Genomic DNA, 22223 nt, shown 5'->3' with positions numbered 1-22223 from the left:
ATGTGGGGCTGAAGGAAGGGATGATTTTAGTTGAGATTTTGGAAGGGTAGGACGTATGAGAGGCTATGAAAACAGCGTGTGATGAGACTCACTTGGTGGAATGAGTTATGTAGTCTTTGAAAATAATTTGTGAAGTTTGAGGTTTTTGCTCCATAGGAACTAGTTCCCTATATATAAATCTTAAAATAATATTCTTAGTTTCTTAGCTTGTATTATATTCTACTCTATTTTATGCTGTTTTACTTTTACATTTCAAGAAAAAGTATTGAGAGTAGCTCAAGAGAAGCAACTTCTTTTCCAGAAGAAAATATCTGTTGTAATTATGTTCTTTGTAAGCATGTAGATTGATATGTTCCTTTTCTCATATGCATGTCATGAGACTAGTTTTAATGGAAATACTTGTTTTAAATTAGAAATCAACTAGTTGCGAAATCTTGCATATCTAAACATGGCATCTGACCTACAGATATGCAGCACACTTAGGTACTGCTTTTGCTTTTTGAACTTAACGTGATCAGCAGAGACTGAAGATACTATCATTAAAATAAGCCTGTAGGTATTCTGCATATTGTATCTCAAGTGTTGGAGAGTTCATTCAGTTTGAAAGCTTACTTTGTTATTAGATAGAAAAGTGATTCCCCTTTATGCACACAAAAAGCATGGTTTAATCTCTTTCAGGGGCTAGAGAAACGGACTATCCTGCTGGAGAAGAAGGGTCACAAGAAGCAGATTCCAGTCAAGTGGACAAGTCGTCTTTGTATGGAAGCATGACCAGCAACAGCTCTGCAGAAACTGACAGCCTATTAGGAGGAATAACAGTGGTTGGCTGTACTGCGGAGGGTATTACAGGGGCACCTATAGTTCATGATGCAAACGGTGGCTCACCTGTGGCAGATAAACAGTCAGGTATGAAAATCTTAAAGTATGGTTGAGATGGCAAACACCATTAAGTGTAACTGAGGAATAAATGATGCAAGTATTTAATAGAAGAACTTGTCCTGAAATGGAGATATTGTAAAACAAGTACTATGTGGAAATATCCTTTGTTTTCTTATGGTATGTAATGCTGTTGCCTTAGTTGTTGTTTCTCTCGTTGATCAGATTTCACTGCTAACCTTGTTCATCACTTCAAGGGCAAACCAAACCATCAGTTGTTGGGTTGATACTTAAAGTGAACTTTCATGGGAGAGTTTGCATTTGACAGCTGTTGATGTCTGAACTTTAGTGGGTTGCATTGTGTTTGTGCCTTTTTTTCTTTTTCTTATTTTAGATGAGGTATAAAATGTGGATTGCAATTGTCTTGTTATTACAAATACTCAGTTAACTGTTAAAAGTAGCAAGTTCTGGCTTTTTTAAATAATTAAGAATTCTATCTCTGCAGTTGTTACAATATTTCAAGGTTTTCTTTTTGTTTTTTTGTTTTGTAGATATTACAACTGAAAGTAATTCAGTAGATGAAAACATTCCAACAGCAGAGGAGGCAACAGAGGCAACAGAAGTCAATGCAGGGGCAGGAGAAGACACAGCTGATACTGCACAAACTGGAGTCTACACAGAGCATGTCTTTACAGATCCTCTGGGAGTGCAGAATACAGCAGAGAGTTCTCCAGTGTACCAACCTAGGTACTTAGTCATACCTTTAATATGTATTTAGAATGAAAAATGATATTTGCAAGAACACAACATAGAGATGAAACTTTCATTTTGTAAAATACACTGAATACACTTTTTTGAGAATTGGTAAAGATGAGGTATATGTCGGGAATCTTGGTATAAGACATCCTAAGCTTTGCTTCCATGAAGCATTTGCCTATGTATGAAGAGTTCTTGTCACTGAGTTCATGTCTCGAGTGCAGACACCAAGGGAGTAGTGAGTGTCTTAACAGTTTATCACTAAGTCCTCTTATGGTCTTCATATAAATGGCACTGATCTAGAAGTGCCCATTTAAATCTCCTGTTTTGAAGTAAAAATAAGTAAGAATTGTATTCCTTTCTCCTGGTCAGTTGATTGTTTGAATGTGTTTCCGTTTCTCAGAATAGTCAGTCTGTGAGTATAGATACAAGAGTGGAGGAGAAATGTAAAAGTAATCAGTATTTCAGATGAAAGCATATTTCAACTCTTGAGACAGCTCAGGAATCTTGATTCTCTGTGAAGGCCAAAACCTATTATTGAGAGGTCAGGGCATTATAGCCTTTTTGTAAGTGTTTTCCCCATCATGTGCCTCTGATGTTGTGACTCTCTCTTCTGCCATTCCCAGAAATACCAGTAATATTGACAGGGTTGAATGGAATGTAAATTTCCTTTTACAAGTAAATGGCCACTTGGAGAAATTCATGGTTACTGAAGCTTTCACCTGTGCAGTTGGTATACTTTTATATGTAGTTACTGGATTTTAAATATCTTGTCTGCTTCAAAAGAAAATGTAGATACCAAGAGCAATAAATACCTAGGTTATACTCAGAGTAATCTGTGCACTTTATTTACAGTACTTTAACTGTCTCTTTTCCTTTTTTTTTTCTCCCCCTCAGTAGTGAGTCAGAGTTGTATAAAGATATTGCAATTTTGCCAAATGAGCAAGATCTAGTGAGAGAAGAAGCACAGAAAATGAGTAGCCTTTTACCAACAATGTGGCTTGGAGCACAGAATGGATGGTAAGAAAATGCTAATCTTAGATTAGATTTGTTTGTAGAAATTACTTTAAACTTGCTTTTTAGGCCTACAGGCTGATAACTGTCTCAGGAGTCAAGATTAAGTGCAAGAAGCCCTCAAGAGAGCCTAAACTTTGTACACTTGGCTATGTTAATTAGATATTACAGAATTCAAAGGAAGTATTGTAGGTGACTAGTAAGCACTTTTTGGCAGGTGATGTTTTTTATCTCTGTCTCTGGAAGAGTTTTTCTAGTGAAAGAAGTAGTCTTGTCTGATAATTCCATAATGTTCAGTATTCAATATTATATTAGAAAAATATTGCCCTTCTTACAGCAGACATGTCTGCAAAGGTGTCTGTAATGTTTTGGGCATCTGAAAAAACATTCTGCCTATTCAGGTAGTTTGTTCTTTCTATTTCCATAGGTTTTTTCAGTGTAAGATGAAAGCTTGTTTTCCCTCTAATTGTGGATTTCAACTATAAGGTTTTTCTTGTTTTTTTCCTGTCTGATAGACCTTTTTGAGTGCTTTCAATCCCTCCTGATTTGTCTTTGCAGCTTGTATGTTCATTCGTCAGTGGCCCAGTGGAGGAAATGTGTTCATGCCATTAAACTTAAAGATTCTATTCTCAGTATTGTGTAAGTTCTGAAAGAATATCATGTAAATCATAGTGAACTTTTGTTAAAAAAAACTTAGTTTGTATTTGCTCCTAAGATATTTGGAATGTCAGTTGCCATAAATGCACGCGTATTCTTTGAAGGGCATTGGAAAGTGTTTGGGGAGTAGGGAAAATGAAAGGAATCATGTATCTGTTGAAAATACCATGATTCAAATCATGAGTTTCTTGATAGCTGTATGTTCAAAAATGATATAGATTGTTATCATTGTTTCCTTCAGGCATTGTAGCTAAAAATGTTTTAAGCTGTTTGAATTGAACTTTGAGCCTTATTGTAGAAATCAAAGCACTAGCATTAATGTGAATATAAAAACTATGCTGAACTACAAAAAAAAACTTGTATTTTCAGAAATGCAATCTAACAGTGTGTACTTGTGCTTCCTTCCTTTTCCTAGACATGTAAAAGGAATAGTATTAGTTGCACTAGCTGATGGAACACTAGCAATATTTCACAGAGGAGTTGGTAAGCTTTCTATTGAGCTTGAAAGAATGAAGTTGTTATAGTGCTTATGAAAGAAATGTACCATTTACAGCATTTTGAAAATGTATTCCCCAATGGCCTTTTTACAGACTGTTTTGAGAAATCTTTCTAATACTTCTATTGCAGTTTCAAGTACCAATTAAAGTTTAATATCTTATTTAACCAAGTACAACACTTGGTAAGTTCAGGCAAACTTAAAATGCAGCAATTAGGAATCCCCTATTCTCTTCCCTTTTGTTCTCATAGATACCAGGTTCTCCTATCTGGAATCACCACCACAGATTCTCACTCTGAAGTTCCTGTAAGTTGCTTCAAGGCCTACAGAGTGATTGGAATTGTTGAATTATAGATGCAGTGTATAAAGTTTATGAACCAGCTGGCCCTCTGAGTTGATAACCATTGCTGTTGTGTACACCCCCCCCCCCCAAACAATTTTTTTCTATGAACTGCTCATCTAAACTGCAGGTTTTTCTTATGCTTGTTTTCTGGAATGTATTTTTCATCAGAAATCAGAAATGTAAGACCTTTCAATAGTCCTTTTAACTAGAGAAAGTTTGTCATATTGAGTTTCAACTCAGATTTTTGGCTGTGTGTGTATGCCTACTAAGCCTGTGGCTGCATTTGTATCTAATTTACTTAACTGTCTCTTAACAACAGCTAGTCTTTTTAAAGTTAAGTGACTGGTCTCCCAGCTGTTAAACAGAATTCTTCTTTTGTGCTGCTGTTAGTCTGTTGCATCTTACATGCCAGACTTCTCTGGTAGGATTTGGATATTAGGTGTTTTAGAGGACTGTTTTCTTTTTCATCTTGAATCCCTGGTAATGAAGAAGTCACCATCTTCTCTGGAAGAGTTTTGCCTGATCCTTTCCTGGTTGATATGATAGTAGAAGATGGTTCTGAAGATTTCTCTGCCATCAAAACTATCAAGGTGGAAGATGTCGTTTGAATATGCTTCCATTTTTCTGTAACAGTGAGGGAGGGCATCAGATATCCATCCAATTAGATGTCAGGTCTTTCATTCTTTTTTTATCTAAATGTCCTAAATGCATAATGCAAAACTACAAGTGTAGGACAAATTGCCTTAAAGTGGCCTGTTTTCTGATGTAAAGGTCTGGTTTTTTGATTGTAGGTCTACACTGGGATCTTTTTTCCTCTTTTCCTGTGTATTTTTTTTCTTAATGGCATTTGCTTTTTGTCTTCCATAAAGCTCTAGTCCTTGCAGCTCTTGCAAGACTTCCTGCTTTCAGGATAATCATCTTGTCTGTTATTTGGTCCAGAAACTGGATCAACCTGCGAGCTGCTCTGGCTTGCTGCTTCAGAGTTCTTTTATAAGCAATGTAATTGTTGCTAATGACCTTTGAGGAAAATGTGGGCTTATTTTGACTCCCACAGAAATTTCTGCACTGTTCTGGTTCATTCCTGGAATTCCTTCATATCCTAGGAAGAAAAAAAGGAGAGTGGGATATGTCTGAGCTAAATAGCAAAAAGCCCATTAGTCTGCTTTATCGTTAGCTTTTTCTTCTCATTCATCATGCGCAATAGTTATGTCTTTTGTTTTGTTGTTAGTGTTAGTAACTGTCTGTGGCCAAGTCCTTCCTCAATAAGAATTTTATAAGCACCTCTATAATTTCTTCCCAAATCATTCCTGTTCAAGCTCTGTTCCTTTGCCTCAAGAATAAGGATCTGCAGCGGAAGGTCTTGTTATGAGTAACTGGAATTCTTCTGTTGACTTGTCTTCCCAGACTCCCCACTCATTTCTTCTCCTTGTGGAGTTTCAGATCATTGTGCTCAGCACTCTAGAGAACTAAGAGATTGCATGACACTAATGCACACATTGGGAAAGACACAACTGGGATGAAATTGTGATTTTTTTCTTTTATTTTTAAACCTCAAACTCTAATGGCTTATAGGATTAAAGGATCTCAAGTAAATGTCAGTGTGGTGATCTCTAGCTTAGCTCAATCTAGGGAAGAACTTTACTTAGTGCTGGGTGACCCAATTTATGCTTTTTAACATGTCCGGTGCCACTGTAAGCTCTCATCGCATATTTTAGAAAATCTTCATGCACTGGTCACCATTTCTATGCTAAGTTGAGCATTAAGTGCCCAGCTCTGTGTGGGTAGTTGCTTGTTGCTAGCAATCAGTGTGCCTATCCAAGTAACACGTTTAGCACTAGGTAACCTGCTGTTTTAAAAGATACTTTGACAAGTTTTAAACATGAGTCACTGTGCGACCTTATGTAAAAACAAAATAGTGTTTTGAGTGTTGGTGTAGGGCATGTAATTGCAGCTTGACTTTTTTCTTTTTTTTATGAAGAACCTAGCCATACATTTGTATTGACTTACACAGGTTATTACAACCCTTTTAAAAATGACTGTTCTTAAACAAGATATCTGCCTGTACTTGTAAATGATTTTTAACTTATAGGAACCTGTATTTTGTTCTGTTTTTCTTATTTTGCTTCTGTTTTTAAAGATGGTCAGTGGGATTTGACAAACTATCACCTCTTGGACCTCGGCCGGCCGCATCATTCTATAAGATGCATGACAGTGGTACATGACAAAGTCTGGTGTGGCTACAGGAACAAAATCTATGTTGTTCAGCCAAAGGCCATGAAAATAGAGGCAAGTTAAACTGATGTTTAAAGTATAGTTAAATGTTGTTATGTTTTAATGCCATCTCATGCCAAAGCTCAAACTCCAGAGTAACTCCAGGGAACAGTTCATCAGCACAGAAACAGGCAGCAAAACAAACTTGTCTTAGGAAATGCCATTAACTTAAGAAAAAATGATGTTTTCATTGCTTTAGAAGAGTTTTAGGAATGATGAGACTGTTTGTTAAAACCAATCATTTTGGAGCTTAGTTCTCTACTTCTAGCTGACCAGAAACTAGAAAGTATTCTTATAGGTCTTTGCAGCCCTTGCAAGGGTAGCTCCCAACTCGTTCTTTACATTCATACATACTTATCTGTTCATTATGTTTTCCATCTATTTGTCTAGAATTTGTCTCTGCATATTTTAGAGCTTTTAGTGTTAATAGTGAATGTACTCTCCTGCCATAGAGTACTTTGTTTCTATAAAGGTGTCTAAGCTGGTGTTTCTGCAGTGCTGTGTGTATACATGACATCCCCCAAGTCTGGGAAGTGGCCAAGGTTTCTGGAAACCCTTACCAAAACTAATACTTCAGCTTTTGGTACTTGGTCTGAGATATGGGCCTGACTTTTAGAGGGTGAATGCTAAGCTCTCCTGAAAATATCAAGAACCTAATTCATAATATGTATTTTTATGAACAAGAGTTTATATATGGAAAACTGAAACAAGGGAATTGATGCAACTGATCTGAATTGTGGTGGTGTTGGTTAGTATGTATTTTGCATGGGTAGGTGGGTTTGTAAGACAGTACTAGAAAGAAACAACTTGTGCTGTGCCTGGAGGAGATTATACCAAGAAGGCTCAAGGTTAAAATGGAAGCAGAAGTCGGAGCAGGCTGGGAATGTAATGTAAATGAGAATGCAGTAGGAAACTATAGCTTTGCGACTGCACTCCAGGATGGGGGGATCAGCGGTTTTTACTATTTACTTTACCAGTGTCATATGGTAATTGTAACTTAGCTAAGCACTGTATCTGCTAGTTATTTAGCAAATCAAGAGGGTGGTAGATGACTTGAAAAAACTGCCAATGTTGACAGTATAAGACTAAAAGAGAATCTCTTCTTAATTTTCCCTTTATCATTTCAACTCCTAACTGAAAATCCAATCTTTTGTAGAAGTCGTTTGATGCTCACCCAAGAAGAGAAAGCCAAGTGAGACAGCTGGCATGGGTGGGTGATGGGGTATGGGTGTCTATTCGTTTGGACTCTACCCTGCGCCTCTATCATGCGCACACGTATCAGCATCTACAAGACGTGGACATTGAACCTTATGTAAGCAAAATGCTAGGTAAGTCAGTAAGACCAACCAAAATGTTCTTATACCTCTTGCTATCTGGAGCTTTCTTTTCCTGTTATTGATCAAGGAATTCTCATTGCAAGCAAAGAAGAAGAGTGGGTCCTTTCTGATGTAGAACTTGATTCTGGAGTTAGAAGCCTAAGTCAGTCTGTAGAGCATGATAAGGCTGATAAGTATTCTGATACAATCTGTAAATTCTAGCTGATGCTGAGAGTGTCCCTAAAAACTCAGAACTAATTAAAAAAATGATGGTTGGGCAGAAATCCAGAGACACTAAAGTCTTTCTCTATTACTGGACTAATGCTTGTTTTTAATCCAAGAGTGGGAAGAACCCATAACTTGTGTGGAAAAACTGTTTTTCCTTTTCCAAGAGAATACCAGCACAAAATTGCAAATTGCTTATTGCTCTGAAAACTAATAAGCTAGTGTTGTTGTTTTATTAGTGTCTGTATAACAGCAGTTTGAGAATCTACCTAAACACAGAAAGTACAGGTAACATGGCCATTTGAAATTCTTCATGAATAACTACTGTGCCATTGGTATACGTGGGGGATAGTTTAGCTTACACTGTACCAGGCTTGACAGACTTCTACTCCCCCATAGCACTAATTATATTCTTTGAAATTTTTTCACTTTTATAAGAAACAGTACTCTTCCTTCCCACTCCCCCCCCCCCCCCCCATGGCTAGAAAACAGTATTTTACCTCTATAAACCTACATTTTTTTGGTTGAAAGGCTACCCAGGTGCTGTAAGCCCCAAAATAAGTTGTTGTAAAGCATTATGGAGGAGTTGGACCTTTTGTGCTATCTAACAGTTCATTAGTCTCTTTCTTTATGAATTCACAACTTAATTCAGACGAGTGCTTTAACCTCTTAGGTTATCTTTACAGATAAAATACAACTCGAATGTACCTCTCCGCCTTGGTTCTCTTTGAAGTGGGAGGGTGTTGCATGTCTGCATGGGTTGGGAGTTGAAGTTAAAATTCGCTGTTATGGAACTAAAATTCTTTTTTGCTCATAATTTTTGATAAAAAGCATCTTTTGTTTTTAGGTACTGGTAAACTGGGATTCTCATTTGTGAGAATCACAGCTCTTATGGTGTCTTGTAATCGTTTATGGGTAGGAACAGGAAATGGTGTCATCATCTCCATTCCATTAACAGAAAGTAAGTAAAACAAATGAATAGTACTGTGCAATATGCTGTAGACACAAAAAGAAAATATTAAAGGTCATTCATAGGCTTACTAATGGATAGAGAGCTTTACCACTAGATCTGAATCTTTCAGGTTTATAACAGAGATTGGCTCTGTGCAAAGTGTAGCACATAATCTGTGTCCATGGTTACAATTCTCTGTGCAAAAGAGCCCATCTCGAAAAGCTCCTTTGTTCAGAATTTAGCAGACGTGATCTGGCTTGAATAAAGGGAGACATTATGAAGCCTTAAAGGTGTAAGGAGTATTAGCAGTAACTATACATCTGTGTAAGTTTATTGCTTGCAAGAGAGGGCTTTAGTTTTCCAATTAATGTTATTTATGATCACCAAAGTAGCTTTTCAGTTTGGTTTAAGCAAGTTGATATTGTTGCTAGTACAATCTGAATGGCTTTGGTTTTAAGAATTCCTCACAAAATAGGCATGAAGGACTGGAACAGCAGTATACCAACTGCTCTAAAGGATGTGTTCAAAGCCATAGGAGTTGTTAATACCTTCTTCAAATAGAGCACTTCAACTTGTGGTTAAAATTCCATTACTGGATAATCCATGTATTGGCTTAATAGATCCCAAACTCATGCATTAGCTGAAACTGCTGGGGTGGAAGGGGGGGGGGGGGGAGAAGCATCCTGACATGGGCAGTTGAACTTTGGGAGAGGGGAACAGTCCAGTTTTCACTCAAGGGCAAAACAAATCTTAAGTAGGTTAAGCTTGGGAAGAGTATCTGATTTGTAAATTCTTTTTTAAAGCAACTTATGTTTGAGACTAATGTAAAAAACACATGGACAAAGGCTTCAGAAAATACAGCAGTTTGGTAGTCCTAATAGTGTTATGTTATATGTAACTAGTGCAGTCTGATAGGTGAAATCTTAAGGTAATTTAATAGTAAAAACTCATCATGTTGTATCTGCTTTTTTGAACAGCCCATGCATACATTTTTTTCCATACTGTTCCATTACATTGTCCATCCATTCAGTAAATGTCTTTTTGCATTGCATGAGTGTGCTTAAAGAAGGACAGATTTCCTATCATGAATTTGAAATCGTTAAGTCATGCTTTCAAAAATTATAGCTCGTAATTTGCATCAAGCTCAATTTAATGTTTCCTGATTTTTTTTTTTCTTTAAAGTAGCGAACATGAAAAAAGAACCCTATTAAAGCTACTAGGTTTAACTTCAGTTTTGTTAGTTATTCATGAATCAGAACAACCATTTGTGAATAGGCTGAGTTGTGGGTTTGAGAACCCACAAATATTTGTTTCAAAGGCAGTTGCATGTATGCACACTCAGTTACATACTCTCAGTTCCCTGGGTCTCATTAGCAGGGCATCTTACCAGATCTGCAGATATTTCACACAGGCACTTGGAAACATGAGGAGTTTTATACTATTTTGTTAGCCTCCTGCCAGGGAAAGAGAGAAAGGGGAAACTTTGCTAATTAATGGAACTTCACTAATTAATGAAACTTTATAGTGATAAAGCATGTGAAAGTGGCCCTGTTTTCTTTGTTCATTTTATACTGAAACTTTTATACCAAGATACTGTTCTCTGACTTTTTATTGAATCTTCTGTAATTAAATATTAATTGTTTTTAGGAGCTAAAATTTTGAGCTCTATCTTATCAGAAACCAAAATATAAGAATGGTGGGTTCTCATTAATCCTTCTCCTCTACTGTCATACCTATCCATTTCCCCTTTCCTCCTTTCTCACTTTAGCTGTAATCCTCCACCAGGGACGTTTACTGGGGCTGAGGGGTAAGTGCAGATCCTGAACAACAACCTATTTTCAGGCTTCTAATAGCCACTTTGAGGCTGTTTCCCACTCCTTATAGATTTACCCTTTGTATGTTCCTAAATGTTTTTCCACTTGCAGTTACTGCATTGCAGCAGTTTTATGTTTGCTAAATGGCCACCAATCTGCTCAGCAGTTTAGTATATCATCCTGTGTTGCAGCTGAACTTTCATACAGACTTTGTTTTTCTTCCAGCCAATGTGATACCATATCTTATAACTTTGTCATTAATCCACATCATTTACTGTCTTGTTACAAATCACTATTTCTTTCACTTCTTTGATAGTCTTTGGAATGGAGATGGCTTGTATGTCTAGCATGAGTACTTTCCAATTTTAATGGATTTTAAAACTTCTCAGTAAAAACCAGACATGGAATTCTAATAGGGTAGCTCCTTCATGCCTACAGGTGGTTATTTTTAGAGATTTTTTATTTTCCTGGCAAGGGGGTACCCTATAGATAGTTGGAATAAAAATGCATTTAATTATATGTCTATGTACGTTAAGTACATTTTCACACTGAAACATGTTAGAGGTATTTTCTGTGAAAGATGCAGTCCTTTCACAAATTATTTTTTCAAAAATAGGAAATTAAAACTTGATGTTTATGCTAGACTAATAAGAATCCTGCTCCATTTTCTGAGGTACTTAAAATAACGAAGCATGCAATCTTTTTTCTTTCCAGCTCTGTCTTGAATTGGCATTGCTGCCCTCCTGTTTCATTTTTATCTGAGTTGGCTTTAGCTTTTAGATGGTATCATAAGGTTTCTTAACAAATAACTATTTCTGTAATTTGTATTTTCAAGTAGAGAACACTTCTTCTTTTACAGCTAATAAAGCAGCAGCAGGTTCCGGAAACCGTCCAGGAAGCGTAATACGTGTATATGGAGATGAAAACAGTGACAAAGTGACTCCTGGAACGTTCATACCATATTGCTCAATGGCACATGCACAGCTTTGCTTCCATGGGCACCGTGATGCTGTCAAATTCTTTGTCGCAGTACCTGGTGAGTTTATTACCATTGCTCAAGTGAGGTTTCTTTTCATCCTTTTTTGCTTGGTTAAACATAGTGTTTAGGCAAAGAAAGCAAGTAAAGAAATTGTACATTCAGAGCAACTTGTTATTTCTTGATTTGCAAGGCTTGTCTGACTCAAAAGCAGTATGGTTTAATGGGAGGAAAAGGGGTTGGCCAGGAGGAAAGAAGTGCCTGGTTTCTGTCTGGGAAGAGGTACTCTGAGTACTTGGCTATTAAGAAGATGGTCAGCTGATAATGGACATAAAAGCTCTGATTTAAGAGTTGGGCGTCCTGTAGGAAGGAAAAAAACTGCTCATATAGAAGCCTCCAAAGCAAAGGATATTGATTTAAAAAGCTAAGGATTTTCTAGAGGCTGCAATACTGGTTAAATACCCTCTTAGCGCTTGTGTGTAGTAGGTGTGCTGGGATGTGAACAGAAGCTTGCTTAGTAAGCTGACATGATGAATAATTTTAGTTGCATAGCTGAAGAAGTCCTAGGTTCAGTGTCATCTCTAGATTTGCATGTCCGTATTGGGAAAGGTAATGAGGCACTTCATTCTCTAATTCATGTTGAACTGTCCTGAATTGATTTCTTCTCTTTAGAGAGGGGGGGGGGGGGGGGGGGAAAAAAAAAAGAATCTAAGCGTAGCCTGTTTTCTGCCCCTTCGTGAAGAGTTTCTCTAGAATCCGAAGTTAAGTGTGTGATTAGGCATTAAATATGTTATTCCAAAGCTCAAATACATGTGGTATTTTCTATCTAATTGTTCTGTGAATGTGGCATAAAAATGTATTTTGTATGTTTTTTAATACAGGTCAGGTTGTTTGCCCCCAGAGTAGTGGTGGACCCGAGCTAGCAGGTGATAAACCAGCCCAAGAGTCCTTAAGCCAGAGTCCCTTAAAATCAATGTTGGTCATAAGTGGTGGAGAGGGATATATTGACTTCAGAATGGGTAAGAATTGCCAATCTTGAAAAATCGGTTTAAGAATTTCATAATGCAAATGTCTTAGATCAGGTCATTAACCATATAATATGTTATATGTATCTATATGATTCATTGTGATTCCAGAGTGCATTCATGTGGCTAGCCAGGATGTATTTATTAAGCCTGTATGTATCTAGAAGCATCTCTATCCCCCTGCTCCCCCTGCCCCCCCCCACCTCATTCCCTCCTCTCTTCTCAATCACCATGACTTGAGAGATGTCTACATAAAGGTATTTGAAGCCCTGCTTTGGAGTCATGTACCACCTTACTTGTTTTAAGTCTTATTTTTAAAGGTTAAAGCATTCTCTTATCTCAAACTGCTGGAAAATATGCCTTCAGTTAAATATGACTTTTTGTAGTCAGTCTGCATATTTAAGTATTCCATGAATGACACTCAAGCTAAAACTTGCTCAAATTTGGTCGAAAACAGAAAAAAGGAGTTCACTGTATCTTTGTTTGCCCTTCTTATTTTGATCACTGCTTATTCTGTGGTAGCACTTCTACATGAATCTAGCCCGTAAAAGACCTGATGTGTAAACATATATATTTTTTGGTATTGAAAGTTTTTGGAAAATATACTAAACTGAGGGTGGTTATGGTTTGATGTTTGGAATCTGCAACTGGAGAACTTGACTGAAAGTGCCCCCCCTCCAAGGAATCGCAACTCCTAGACCTAATTTTGACCTTTTACCTCAACTTGCCTTCGGGCTTTTTCCCTAATAAAAGGGGAATTTGTGTGTTCGGTCAAGGACAGCCCAAATTCTGTCATCCCACTACTCAATAAAAAACAGCTCCTGCTCATAACTCCAGTGGAGTTGCACAAGAGGCATGACTTGAGGCACTTCTGTGCAACACTGTAGTGAGGTATTAAGAACTCCGAGCTTGTTCTAAGCAAGCTGGAATAACCACATACCGGATGTGCTTTGTGCTGTCCTTACAGCATGATGCAGAGACATGAACTCAAATATCAGAGCAGTAAAGCTGCATTAGCTCTGCCATTACCTTGTTAACGCAGCAAACTGGTTCAAGAGCTAGTTCAGCCCGTTGTATGTTTAGATTCCTCTGACCTCCAAAGTAGTCCAACTAAAAGCTAGCCAATTTGTGACTTAACCTTTCTGAAGTTGTCAGTCACCTCCTGTTTCATCTGGTTAAGCTGACATTCTTCTGTACCACCAGACTGCTGCTGTAATGGTGTATATGACTGTCTACATGCAGTTTTGTTAGTGCTCCGTCTGTCACCTTTGATCCAAGTTGGCTCATGGCACAAAGGGTTTAGACGCAGTAATAAAACTTATGTTCTCTTTTGAACAGCAATAATGGAGGATAGGTTTAAAGCTGTCTTGTACCCATGCATGCTGGGTGGTTGTGAAAAGCTAAAATAACTAGAAAAAGAGGAAGGAAGGAGAAAAGAGTTGTCATTCATCAAATGCATGAATGTTTCATTGTCCCATTTGTGTTCAGTTACTGCTCATTACTGCTCTGGCAAGAACTGAAGAATATGACCATCAGAACATGGGGCTCTGCGGTGAAATAATTATGAAACAAACTTCAGCCTGTAATGTATATATTCAAGATAGTGAATGTGCTCTTACATGAGCAGATGGCAAAAACTGCCTTTTGTAAATCTCTTGTAAATCTAATAGTCATTTGTCTTTCTCTGGTGTTAATATCATTTTTCATTGTATCTGCCTGAATCAAAGCTTTTGTTTTTCAGGTGATGAAGGTGGAGAATCTGAACTCCTTGGAGAAGCTCTACAACTTGAACCTTCTGTAGCCAAAGCTGAGAGGAGTCACTTGATAGTGTGGCAAGTAATGTATGGCAGTGAGTGAGCCTGTAGGATGCAGCTGGAGACCTTAGGGGAGGAAAAAAAAAAAAAAGCTTCTGCATGTTTTTTTATTTTGTGAAACCTGTTTCACTACATGATGTTGAAGCATTTCTTTGCTGTTTAACTTTATATTGCAAATCTGTCATACCTTAACTATACAGGAATTAGCTTGTGCTGTTTTACTGCACCCGTGTTACATGGAACAGTATAATGAAACCAGAACTTACTTTCTCAAAACTGGTGTGTACACCATAGTAAGCAATCCAGACATAGTTTTACTGTACCACAACAATCTAATGTAGTTCACTTTTTTGATAGTCTTACTTGAATTCAGCTTTATTACAACTGAGCTTCATTTCTCTGTATAATGCATTGAGTAAAACAGCAAAGTTATTCCCAGAGTATTATAAAATTGACAAATTGGTATCAGATGAATTGTCAAGATCTATCCATTTGTTCAGTGAGGGCTAAAGCAAACTGTAAATTTCAGCTTTTGTTTTCAAACCTGGAAAATCTTGCTTATATAGTGTATACAGTTTCATTTATCACTTTCATCAAAACTTCTGGGGGAAAAGAGGGGATTGTATAGAAATTAAGATGACAATATTTAAATAAAACTTCATGTTTTGACTGCTAAACCTTAAAGCTTGAGAACTCCTGCCCTCAATGAGCAATTTTGAGCACAGTGTTTTCCTGTTTCCCTGACATGGATACATGTGAACAGCTCAATTTTGAAAGGGTATTCTTAGATGATTTAAATTTGAAAATAATTGTAAAATTCTTGAACAGGGGATACATTTTCTTCTCTTCTTGTCTTAAGTCCTTATGTCCTAAGCACTAGAATGATCTTCTCTGCCTAGCTGGTCAAACTCATGAGGCACTACAGGTGTGAAGGTTAGAGACCTCAATTAGAGCATGAGAAAAGACTGAGAGTGTACAGGAAAAAATGCATTCTGCCCAAGTGAGATTGTAAAGGAACTTTAGTGCCAGATAATTAGGTATAAAGTGTATTTTTGTTGTTTAGTTGCATACCTCCATTTAGGGGAAAAAAAATCATGTTTAGAGACAATGTTAGCAGATAACACTAAGAGTGGATAAATTGATAAAAGTCAGGAGACTCTAATATCAGGCTGACATTCTGTCTACTCACCATCTATTTTTTTAACCATAAGTGTGAGTTGAAGACTGTCTTCCTTTTACGTTGAATTTCCTACATTAGTATCAGAACTAAGTTAAACACTTCATGGCTTCTGTTCTTCAAAATGTTTTAACACCTAGATTTGTTCTTTCATTTAGTCTCTGGAAAGTGAAAGTTTGAGGGGTTCTGATAAACATCTAGTATATACCCCCAAAAGACTGGGACTGTTCTGTTCAGATTAGCAGAGAAATTAGTAATTTGATCATGTGAAAGAAATGAACAGTTTCAGAAAATTAAATATAGAAACACTTTTTTAAAACTGCCTAAACATTTTTATGCAATAGGAGCAGTTCTGGTCTATCAGGCAAACATGTGTTTATATATTTTCTTAATTTTTTAAATGAACACATTTAGCTGAGGTCTATTGTGTAAATATATATTTAGGCAGCTTTTTCAAATGCATATCATAGCTGATAAACCAGAAAATCTCCATTCAGGTCTATTGGTTAGATTTATATGTATAAATACTTTTTAAGCAACATATTTTGTACACAGCTGTTCCTCTCGTAAATATGTATTTAGGACATGAACTATGTAGTAAAATCCTTATTAAAGATGTCTAATATCTTGGTAGTATTTTTCTCTTCAGAATGCCAAAAGTGATAAGAGCATGTTGTTCATAATTGCTTTCCAAATTAATCTTTAAGGTCACTCTTAAAGTACTTTGGTTTAAATATAAAGTCTGGGAACTTTTTAAAAATTATACAAGTACAGAAAGTAAACTGACTTAACGCTCATATAAAGACCTGTTTAAAATGTATATTGACATGTATGCTGAACTTGAAGCACATCTGAATTAACGTATGAAATTGGATGTCTGAGAAAAATGCTGTCTAAACTTTAACTGTCGTGCAGAATCTTCACTAAGTGGTGCAGTTTCATTGCTTCTTCTGCCATCTTGAATTCATTGGCTCTACGGAAAACACAGTCTCCAAAGCTTTTACTCACTGGTTGATTGTCACATTCTCATGTTCTCAGAAAAAAGCGCACAATTCTTTTCCTTGGTTCTTGTATAGCATTTTACTCACAATTGTTGAGTTGTTTCTCTGAATGGCTTCACTGCTATCAAATAGAGCAGATGAATCTGGCAGGTGTGTACCTGGTCTTTTGCCAAACGTATCTGGTTCACCGTGCCATTTTAGTCACCTCAGTGGACCAACTTTTGCAAATTGTTCAGAGACGATTGTTTCTGTCCAAGAGTGGAAGGGTTTTAAAGCAAATGCTAGGTGTAACTATGTACCACTGTGGGTGTAGATAAAAGGCATGTGCACTTCTCTGTATTTCTCATTTTAAAACTTTATCCCCTGTCCTAAGGTACGGTAAGTCCCAATTAAAAGGGTCCCTATTCTCATCACAGCGCGCTGGGATTTATAAACTCTCTACTTAAGGTCACTTTGGTGAATAAAGCATGTAAAACCCCAGGCACTGAGATGACAATATACTTCTAAAACCTCAGTCTCAAGAATGTGTTTATGCATACACTCATGTGGTTAAAGCATCATATAAATAGGAGCTAATCTCTTGATAGCTACAGCTTGTTAGTAATTTGGAAACATTTCGAGCACAAAATATGCAGCACATTACTTGCCTGGGTAAGGGTGTTTGCATGGTAAGGTGAAATGCGTTGTATAAGCTGCTGCATTGTTCTTTTCTTGTAAAGGTCTTCCTGCGTTGGATCAGATAGAGCTGGCAGAGCGTAGACACTTTATCATAGGCTGCCTTAGTAACAAACAAATGTTAAATCTGTTTTATTATACTAACTGTTCTAAAGAACGTGTGTCTCTTAAAATGCTGTGTAACTGAATATTTATTTCCATGTGAGTATTATAAAAGTTACCAAAGGATTAAACCTGATTTAGCACTCTTGTAAGCAACCCTGTTGAGACGGGGTCTTGTGAAGGCCCTGATCTGTAAAACAAGACACGGTAAACTCAAATACAGTTCTTTATGGAAATGAAATGTTTTTTCTAACAGGGTTATGCCATATTGTAACAACCTATGTTGCACCTCAAAGCATTTTTCTATACACTAAATGTCTCTCCCGCCCTCTAACAAGATTAAGTTTCCTTTATTAATTTTGTTGATGCACATTTCTCAATCTTTTAAACATATATTTTAAACATTTTATGGTCTGTAATTTTGGAAAGTTTTTGTCTGTTGGACACTTTACGCTGAATTTTACTTGCCTCTGTAATCCGAGATGGATACTACAGCGTTAAACTTGCTGTCTGTTAAAACTTGAGGCTTCTTTTCTGTGAGCAGAAAGGCTCATATAGCAGTGTAGTTATTTCAGTATTTATTTCTATTATTGAATCCTTGGGGTTCAGAATGTAACTTTGTACATGAAATATATATAAATATGTATATGAAACATACGTTGGATTGGTGTTTTCTTTGTAGTCTCATGTTAAGTTCAAAAGTTATTGATGCTATCAAAGGGCATAATAAAGTATTTTATACTAGCAGCTAAATATGACCATCGTAAGTATTGATAATATTATATATGTCAGCTACTATCTCATACTACGTATAAGCAAAAATTCTGAAGAAAAGCTGCGTTCACTGCCTGGATCCCAAATTATGCCATGCTGTCTGTAGATGGCCTTAACTATCTTCCTAGAGATGAGCATGAAGGTGTCAGAGGTGTTCAGTGCTCCTTATTCCTGGCTTGTTGCTCCTGTGTCAGATGCCCTTGCTGAGCAGTTCTGATGGGACGCCTTTGCCTTTTAGTCTTGGGGGGGACTTCTAAAGCTCTGGTTTGTTCTTCCAACACTAACCCTTTAATGTCAGCCTTCATGTGTGTTACCATCTTCTTAATCTTTCCTGATTATGTCTTTGCTTTGAAGATCTCTTTAGGAAGTGAAATAAAGCAGTAATCCATGGGGTTTTTTTTTCTTGATATAACTGGCACTATTTATAAAAATCAATTGCTGATTTGCATCTTAAGAATCCAGAGGATTTCCACTTAACTGCAGCTCATGTGAAATAATTACTAGTACTTGAATTTATTTTCCAGGTTTTCTTCACACCTTACCAAAGATCTGACTTCATTCATTTAAGCCCAAACATGTAGTGGTTAATTACTGCACAGAAAAGAAAATAGTTAACGCTTCAGGTAGAAGAATGAGGACTTGGTGGCAAGATACTCATTTCCACTGCGTGAACAAAATGCTTGGCTGAAGCCAGGTTTATGCGGGGGGCTTGTTTCTGTTTTGGGTGTTTTTTTTTTTCTTGTGTGTTTTCCCCCTGGCTCATCTGGGTTTTTTGTTTGTTTTTGTTTTGTATGTTTTTCCCCTCCTATCTGTTACAGCAATTTATCTTCACTAAGAGAAGTGGTAAGAAGTGGCCATGCCATTTGAAAATATTTGATTAACCTTTGTTATGATGGATTGTGGTGCCCCTCTCCTTGCACAATGAACCCATTTTGTCCCTCCGCTCCCACTGTGGGAATGTTGCTGTCCATCCGTTTCCTTGCCAGCCAGCACGTGCAGGGTTATATTACTCTCTTGTTTCTCCCCAGCAGTATTGCAGGGTCTCTGTAAAGTTGTTGCCTTTGGATACCTCTAGGATGCAAATGCTTCATATTTACACACGCAAATATAGGAACCCATTCATGGTTCAGAAAACATAAGTGTTGTCCGTTACTTTTGTTGTAGCAACTTGATCTTTTATTGTCTAGATGTTTAAAAACTTCCTTTTGCTTGTTTCCTGGAGTTTTCTTACAAGATTTTTGCCTTGTTACCTCTCCAGAGCAGGTCTACTGACAAATTTAGCTCTCATCACAGTGGTCATCCTCGTGGTATGTCCACTCACACGCATGCCACATCACGATATCGTGCTAAGGCATCGTGCCTATGTATTACATACGAAGAGGCATCATAAATCTTTACTCAGGGAATGTTTAAGCTCTTCTTTCAGCCCTGACAGCACCTTAGTCTGTGCATGTGGGTGAGTAATTCAATATTTCAGATTCTGCATTAAGAAGAGAGAAATTCTAACAGAATTGTAATTAGGTTAAGATATTAAGAATGCCACTTGAAAACTGAATTTTTCAGTCATTGCAAATACTTGTTACCCTTGGATCATACTCCAGATTCAAGCCTTTAAGGCTTGTTGCAATTTTGCATGGTTACATTAACTCTCTAGAAAGATATTTTGAGATGACAATTATAAGAAAGATTGGCTTCCTGCTCTTCAGAGTATTTTGTGAGAAGCAGGAGCGGATCAGGGGAGCTCTGATGTGGTTTGTTGCTCGTGATTCTAAACATGATGAAAAACTTGCAGAACTCAGTGGTCTCTGTTGCATTTTAAACACGAGATGGTGCTATTACAATTCAGAGACATCACAGAGACCCGGAGGGGAAGTTGGTTGTGCTGTAGTATACTCGCCTCCCTGCCTTTCCGTCGATATCTAAGCTTCAGGTTTCCCCCCAACAGCTCTTCAAAGCAAAGCTGTCGTCAGCAGTCAAGGCAAAGAAAAGGAGCATCTGGGCATTTGATCATCAAAGGGTTCGGAAAGTTGCTCTCTTGCCTTCGGGTCGCTGTGATTTAAAGATGGGTTGTGGGGATGTGCCTGCCCCTGTGGTGCAGCCACGCGCCCCGGCTCGAGGCTGCTGCTCTTGTCCCTTGTAGCTCTTCTGCACTAGCAGAGACCCAGAGCTGCTCCTTCAGCTGGGGACCTCGTCAGCTGGCTGCACCCCCTGCTTGGAAACGGGGCCCTCTCCCTTCTTTAGAGATGGTCGCACTGCCTGTTCTTGTATTGCTTTTTTTCTGACAGACTTGTTGGTTTTCCCCCTTTCTTCCAGTTTGTGAGTGTTCCCATTTAATTGCAATTCAGTGTTCCCATTTAATTGCAATTCAGTCCTGGGCAGAGTGCTGGTCCTGACGGCCAGCTTTCACTTGTGTCTTCAGAATGAAACCGTAAGCGGAGTTTAATTTGGAGGTGCAAGTCCCAAGCTGGCTTTTTGCAGCAAGGAGCGTGTGCTCTTCCCTCCTCCCTGCTGCGCTGTTTCCCGGCCTCGGCCGCCCGCGCGGCGGAGAGTGGGGAAGGAGGCGTCAGCGAGGAGCTGGGCCGCACGGGAGGGAACGAGCTTGTGTGATGCTGTCTGCACACCTCGCACTGAGCTTCCGCTTCACGGAGCTCGTAAAAGCGGGTGTCTGCGGCCTTGGGTCCCCTGTGAGTCTAGCAGTGGTGAAACAGTGCAGCTAGAGCCCTGGCTCGTCCTCACCGCTGAAAGGGGAGTGCTGAGGGAAAACTGGCCAGACAGGCCCTTTCCGGAAAGACGGACACGGCATGTTCCCCGTGCCAAGGCGGGCTACGTGCGTCCTCCCCGTTGGGCTAGGGTTTCCGCTACCGCCTGCGCCCACGGGACGGAGCTCGCAGGTGGTGACTGCAGCAGGCTCCGGGTCTCGGGGCGGGAGGCGGCGTGCTGCTGCCCTGTCCGGGCTCTGTCCCCCAGCCCTTGCGCCTATGCAGGAGTTCTGATGGAAAACTTCCAGCCGGTCCTAAATCCAGCATCTCCCCTGCCTTCCACTTCTCCAGGCTTCAAGCAAGTCCTGCTTGAGTTCAGCCGGTGGGACAGTTAATGCCTCTGCTGTTGCTTCCCCATGTCCCCTGCAGGGTCGGGCAGTGAATTGGCTTCAGCGCTTTATTAACGCAGTTAGAAAAAGCATTTAAAAGTCGCATGTCAGGCTGCGGTGCTGAGGGAGCTGGTGTTCCTGAGGGACATCTTGCTGAGAGCCAGGAGCACTGTGGACTTCCAAGGGCTTGGGAGTCCACAGGTATTTTCTGTAGCGAAAGGGAGAACGGCTGCTGCCGGCCGCGCTCGTGTTGCTGTGCCCTCCGTGCCGCTGGCACCCCTGCGCCCAGGGGCTTCTGCTTCGGAGGCTTTGCGGAGTCTGGAGTTTCGAGGCAAAAAAAAAACTTGCTGGAAAGCTTCCCACATTCCACATCTGCTTCTCACTTCCACCTTTCAGCGCGGGGCTGCTGGGGAGCGCGCGGGGGCCAGGACGGGGAGGGAGGCGGCCCGGCGGCCGGGGGCCCCTCGCTGGGTCTCCGGGTCTGTGAAACCGCTTGTGCCTCCCTCCCCGCCGCGCTGGCAGGGACAGAGCTACGGCGTAGCACAGCTATGCTGCTGCGGCCTCGGCCCCGGTGCTGCCTTCGCCTGGGAGTGAAATGGTACGCGGGGAAGAGAGCAGGGCCTGTGGCTGCTCTTCTAGTGGCTTCCAGCCTTCTTTATTGCAAAGCTCGAAGGGGCAAAGCATAGCGGGAAAAAAAAAACCCTCACAATTTGGGGTGAATTCTTGCACCCATGTGTTTCCAATGAGGCCAATCAAAAGCATCAATGTAACAAGGAGGGAACTTAGTTCTCAGCCTTTCCTCCTGGTAACGAACCTGGGGCTTGGGCAGGTGGGATGAAGGGCCTGTGTTGTGCTGACAGGAGCTGTGATG

The 22223-nt window shown here is 39.2% G+C and overlaps 1 protein-coding gene across 5 annotated transcripts in view; it reads left to right on the top strand.

Moving 5' to 3' along the window:
* Positions 1 to 18147, top strand: part of SPAG9 (sperm associated antigen 9) — a 72802-nt gene extending 54655 nt beyond the window's left edge. For 2 of the 5 annotated variants that reach the window (XM_026099128.2, XM_026099131.2), the window contains 12 exons: positions 679 to 906; positions 1428 to 1623; positions 2530 to 2652; positions 3205 to 3285; positions 3719 to 3786; positions 6280 to 6428; positions 7570 to 7741; positions 8802 to 8915; positions 10675 to 10713; positions 11580 to 11756; positions 12578 to 12715; positions 14463 to 18147. In XM_026099128.2, coding sequence (XP_025954913.2) covers positions 679 to 906; positions 1428 to 1623; positions 2530 to 2652; positions 3205 to 3285; positions 3719 to 3786; positions 6280 to 6428; positions 7570 to 7741; positions 8802 to 8915; positions 10675 to 10713; positions 11580 to 11756; positions 12578 to 12715; positions 14463 to 14578 — 1601 coding nt within the window. In that variant the 3' untranslated portion in view covers positions 14579 to 18147. The remainder of the gene's footprint in view (positions 1 to 678; positions 907 to 1427; positions 1624 to 2529; positions 2653 to 3204; positions 3286 to 3718; positions 3787 to 6279; positions 6429 to 7569; positions 7742 to 8801; positions 8916 to 10674; positions 10714 to 11579; positions 11757 to 12577; positions 12716 to 14462) is intronic. The other 3 variants (XM_026099130.2, XM_026099132.2, XM_026099129.2) reach the window with 2 other exon arrangements.
* Positions 18148 to 22223: the final 4076 nt, after the last annotated feature.

This window comes from Dromaius novaehollandiae, chromosome 18 (genome assembly GCF_036370855.1).
Source record: "Dromaius novaehollandiae isolate bDroNov1 chromosome 18, bDroNov1.hap1, whole genome shotgun sequence".
NCBI classification, from domain to species: domain Eukaryota; kingdom Metazoa; phylum Chordata; class Aves; order Casuariiformes; family Dromaiidae; genus Dromaius; species Dromaius novaehollandiae.
Note: the sequence above shows the minus strand (reverse complement) of the source record. Positions and strands in the feature narration are given on the sequence as shown.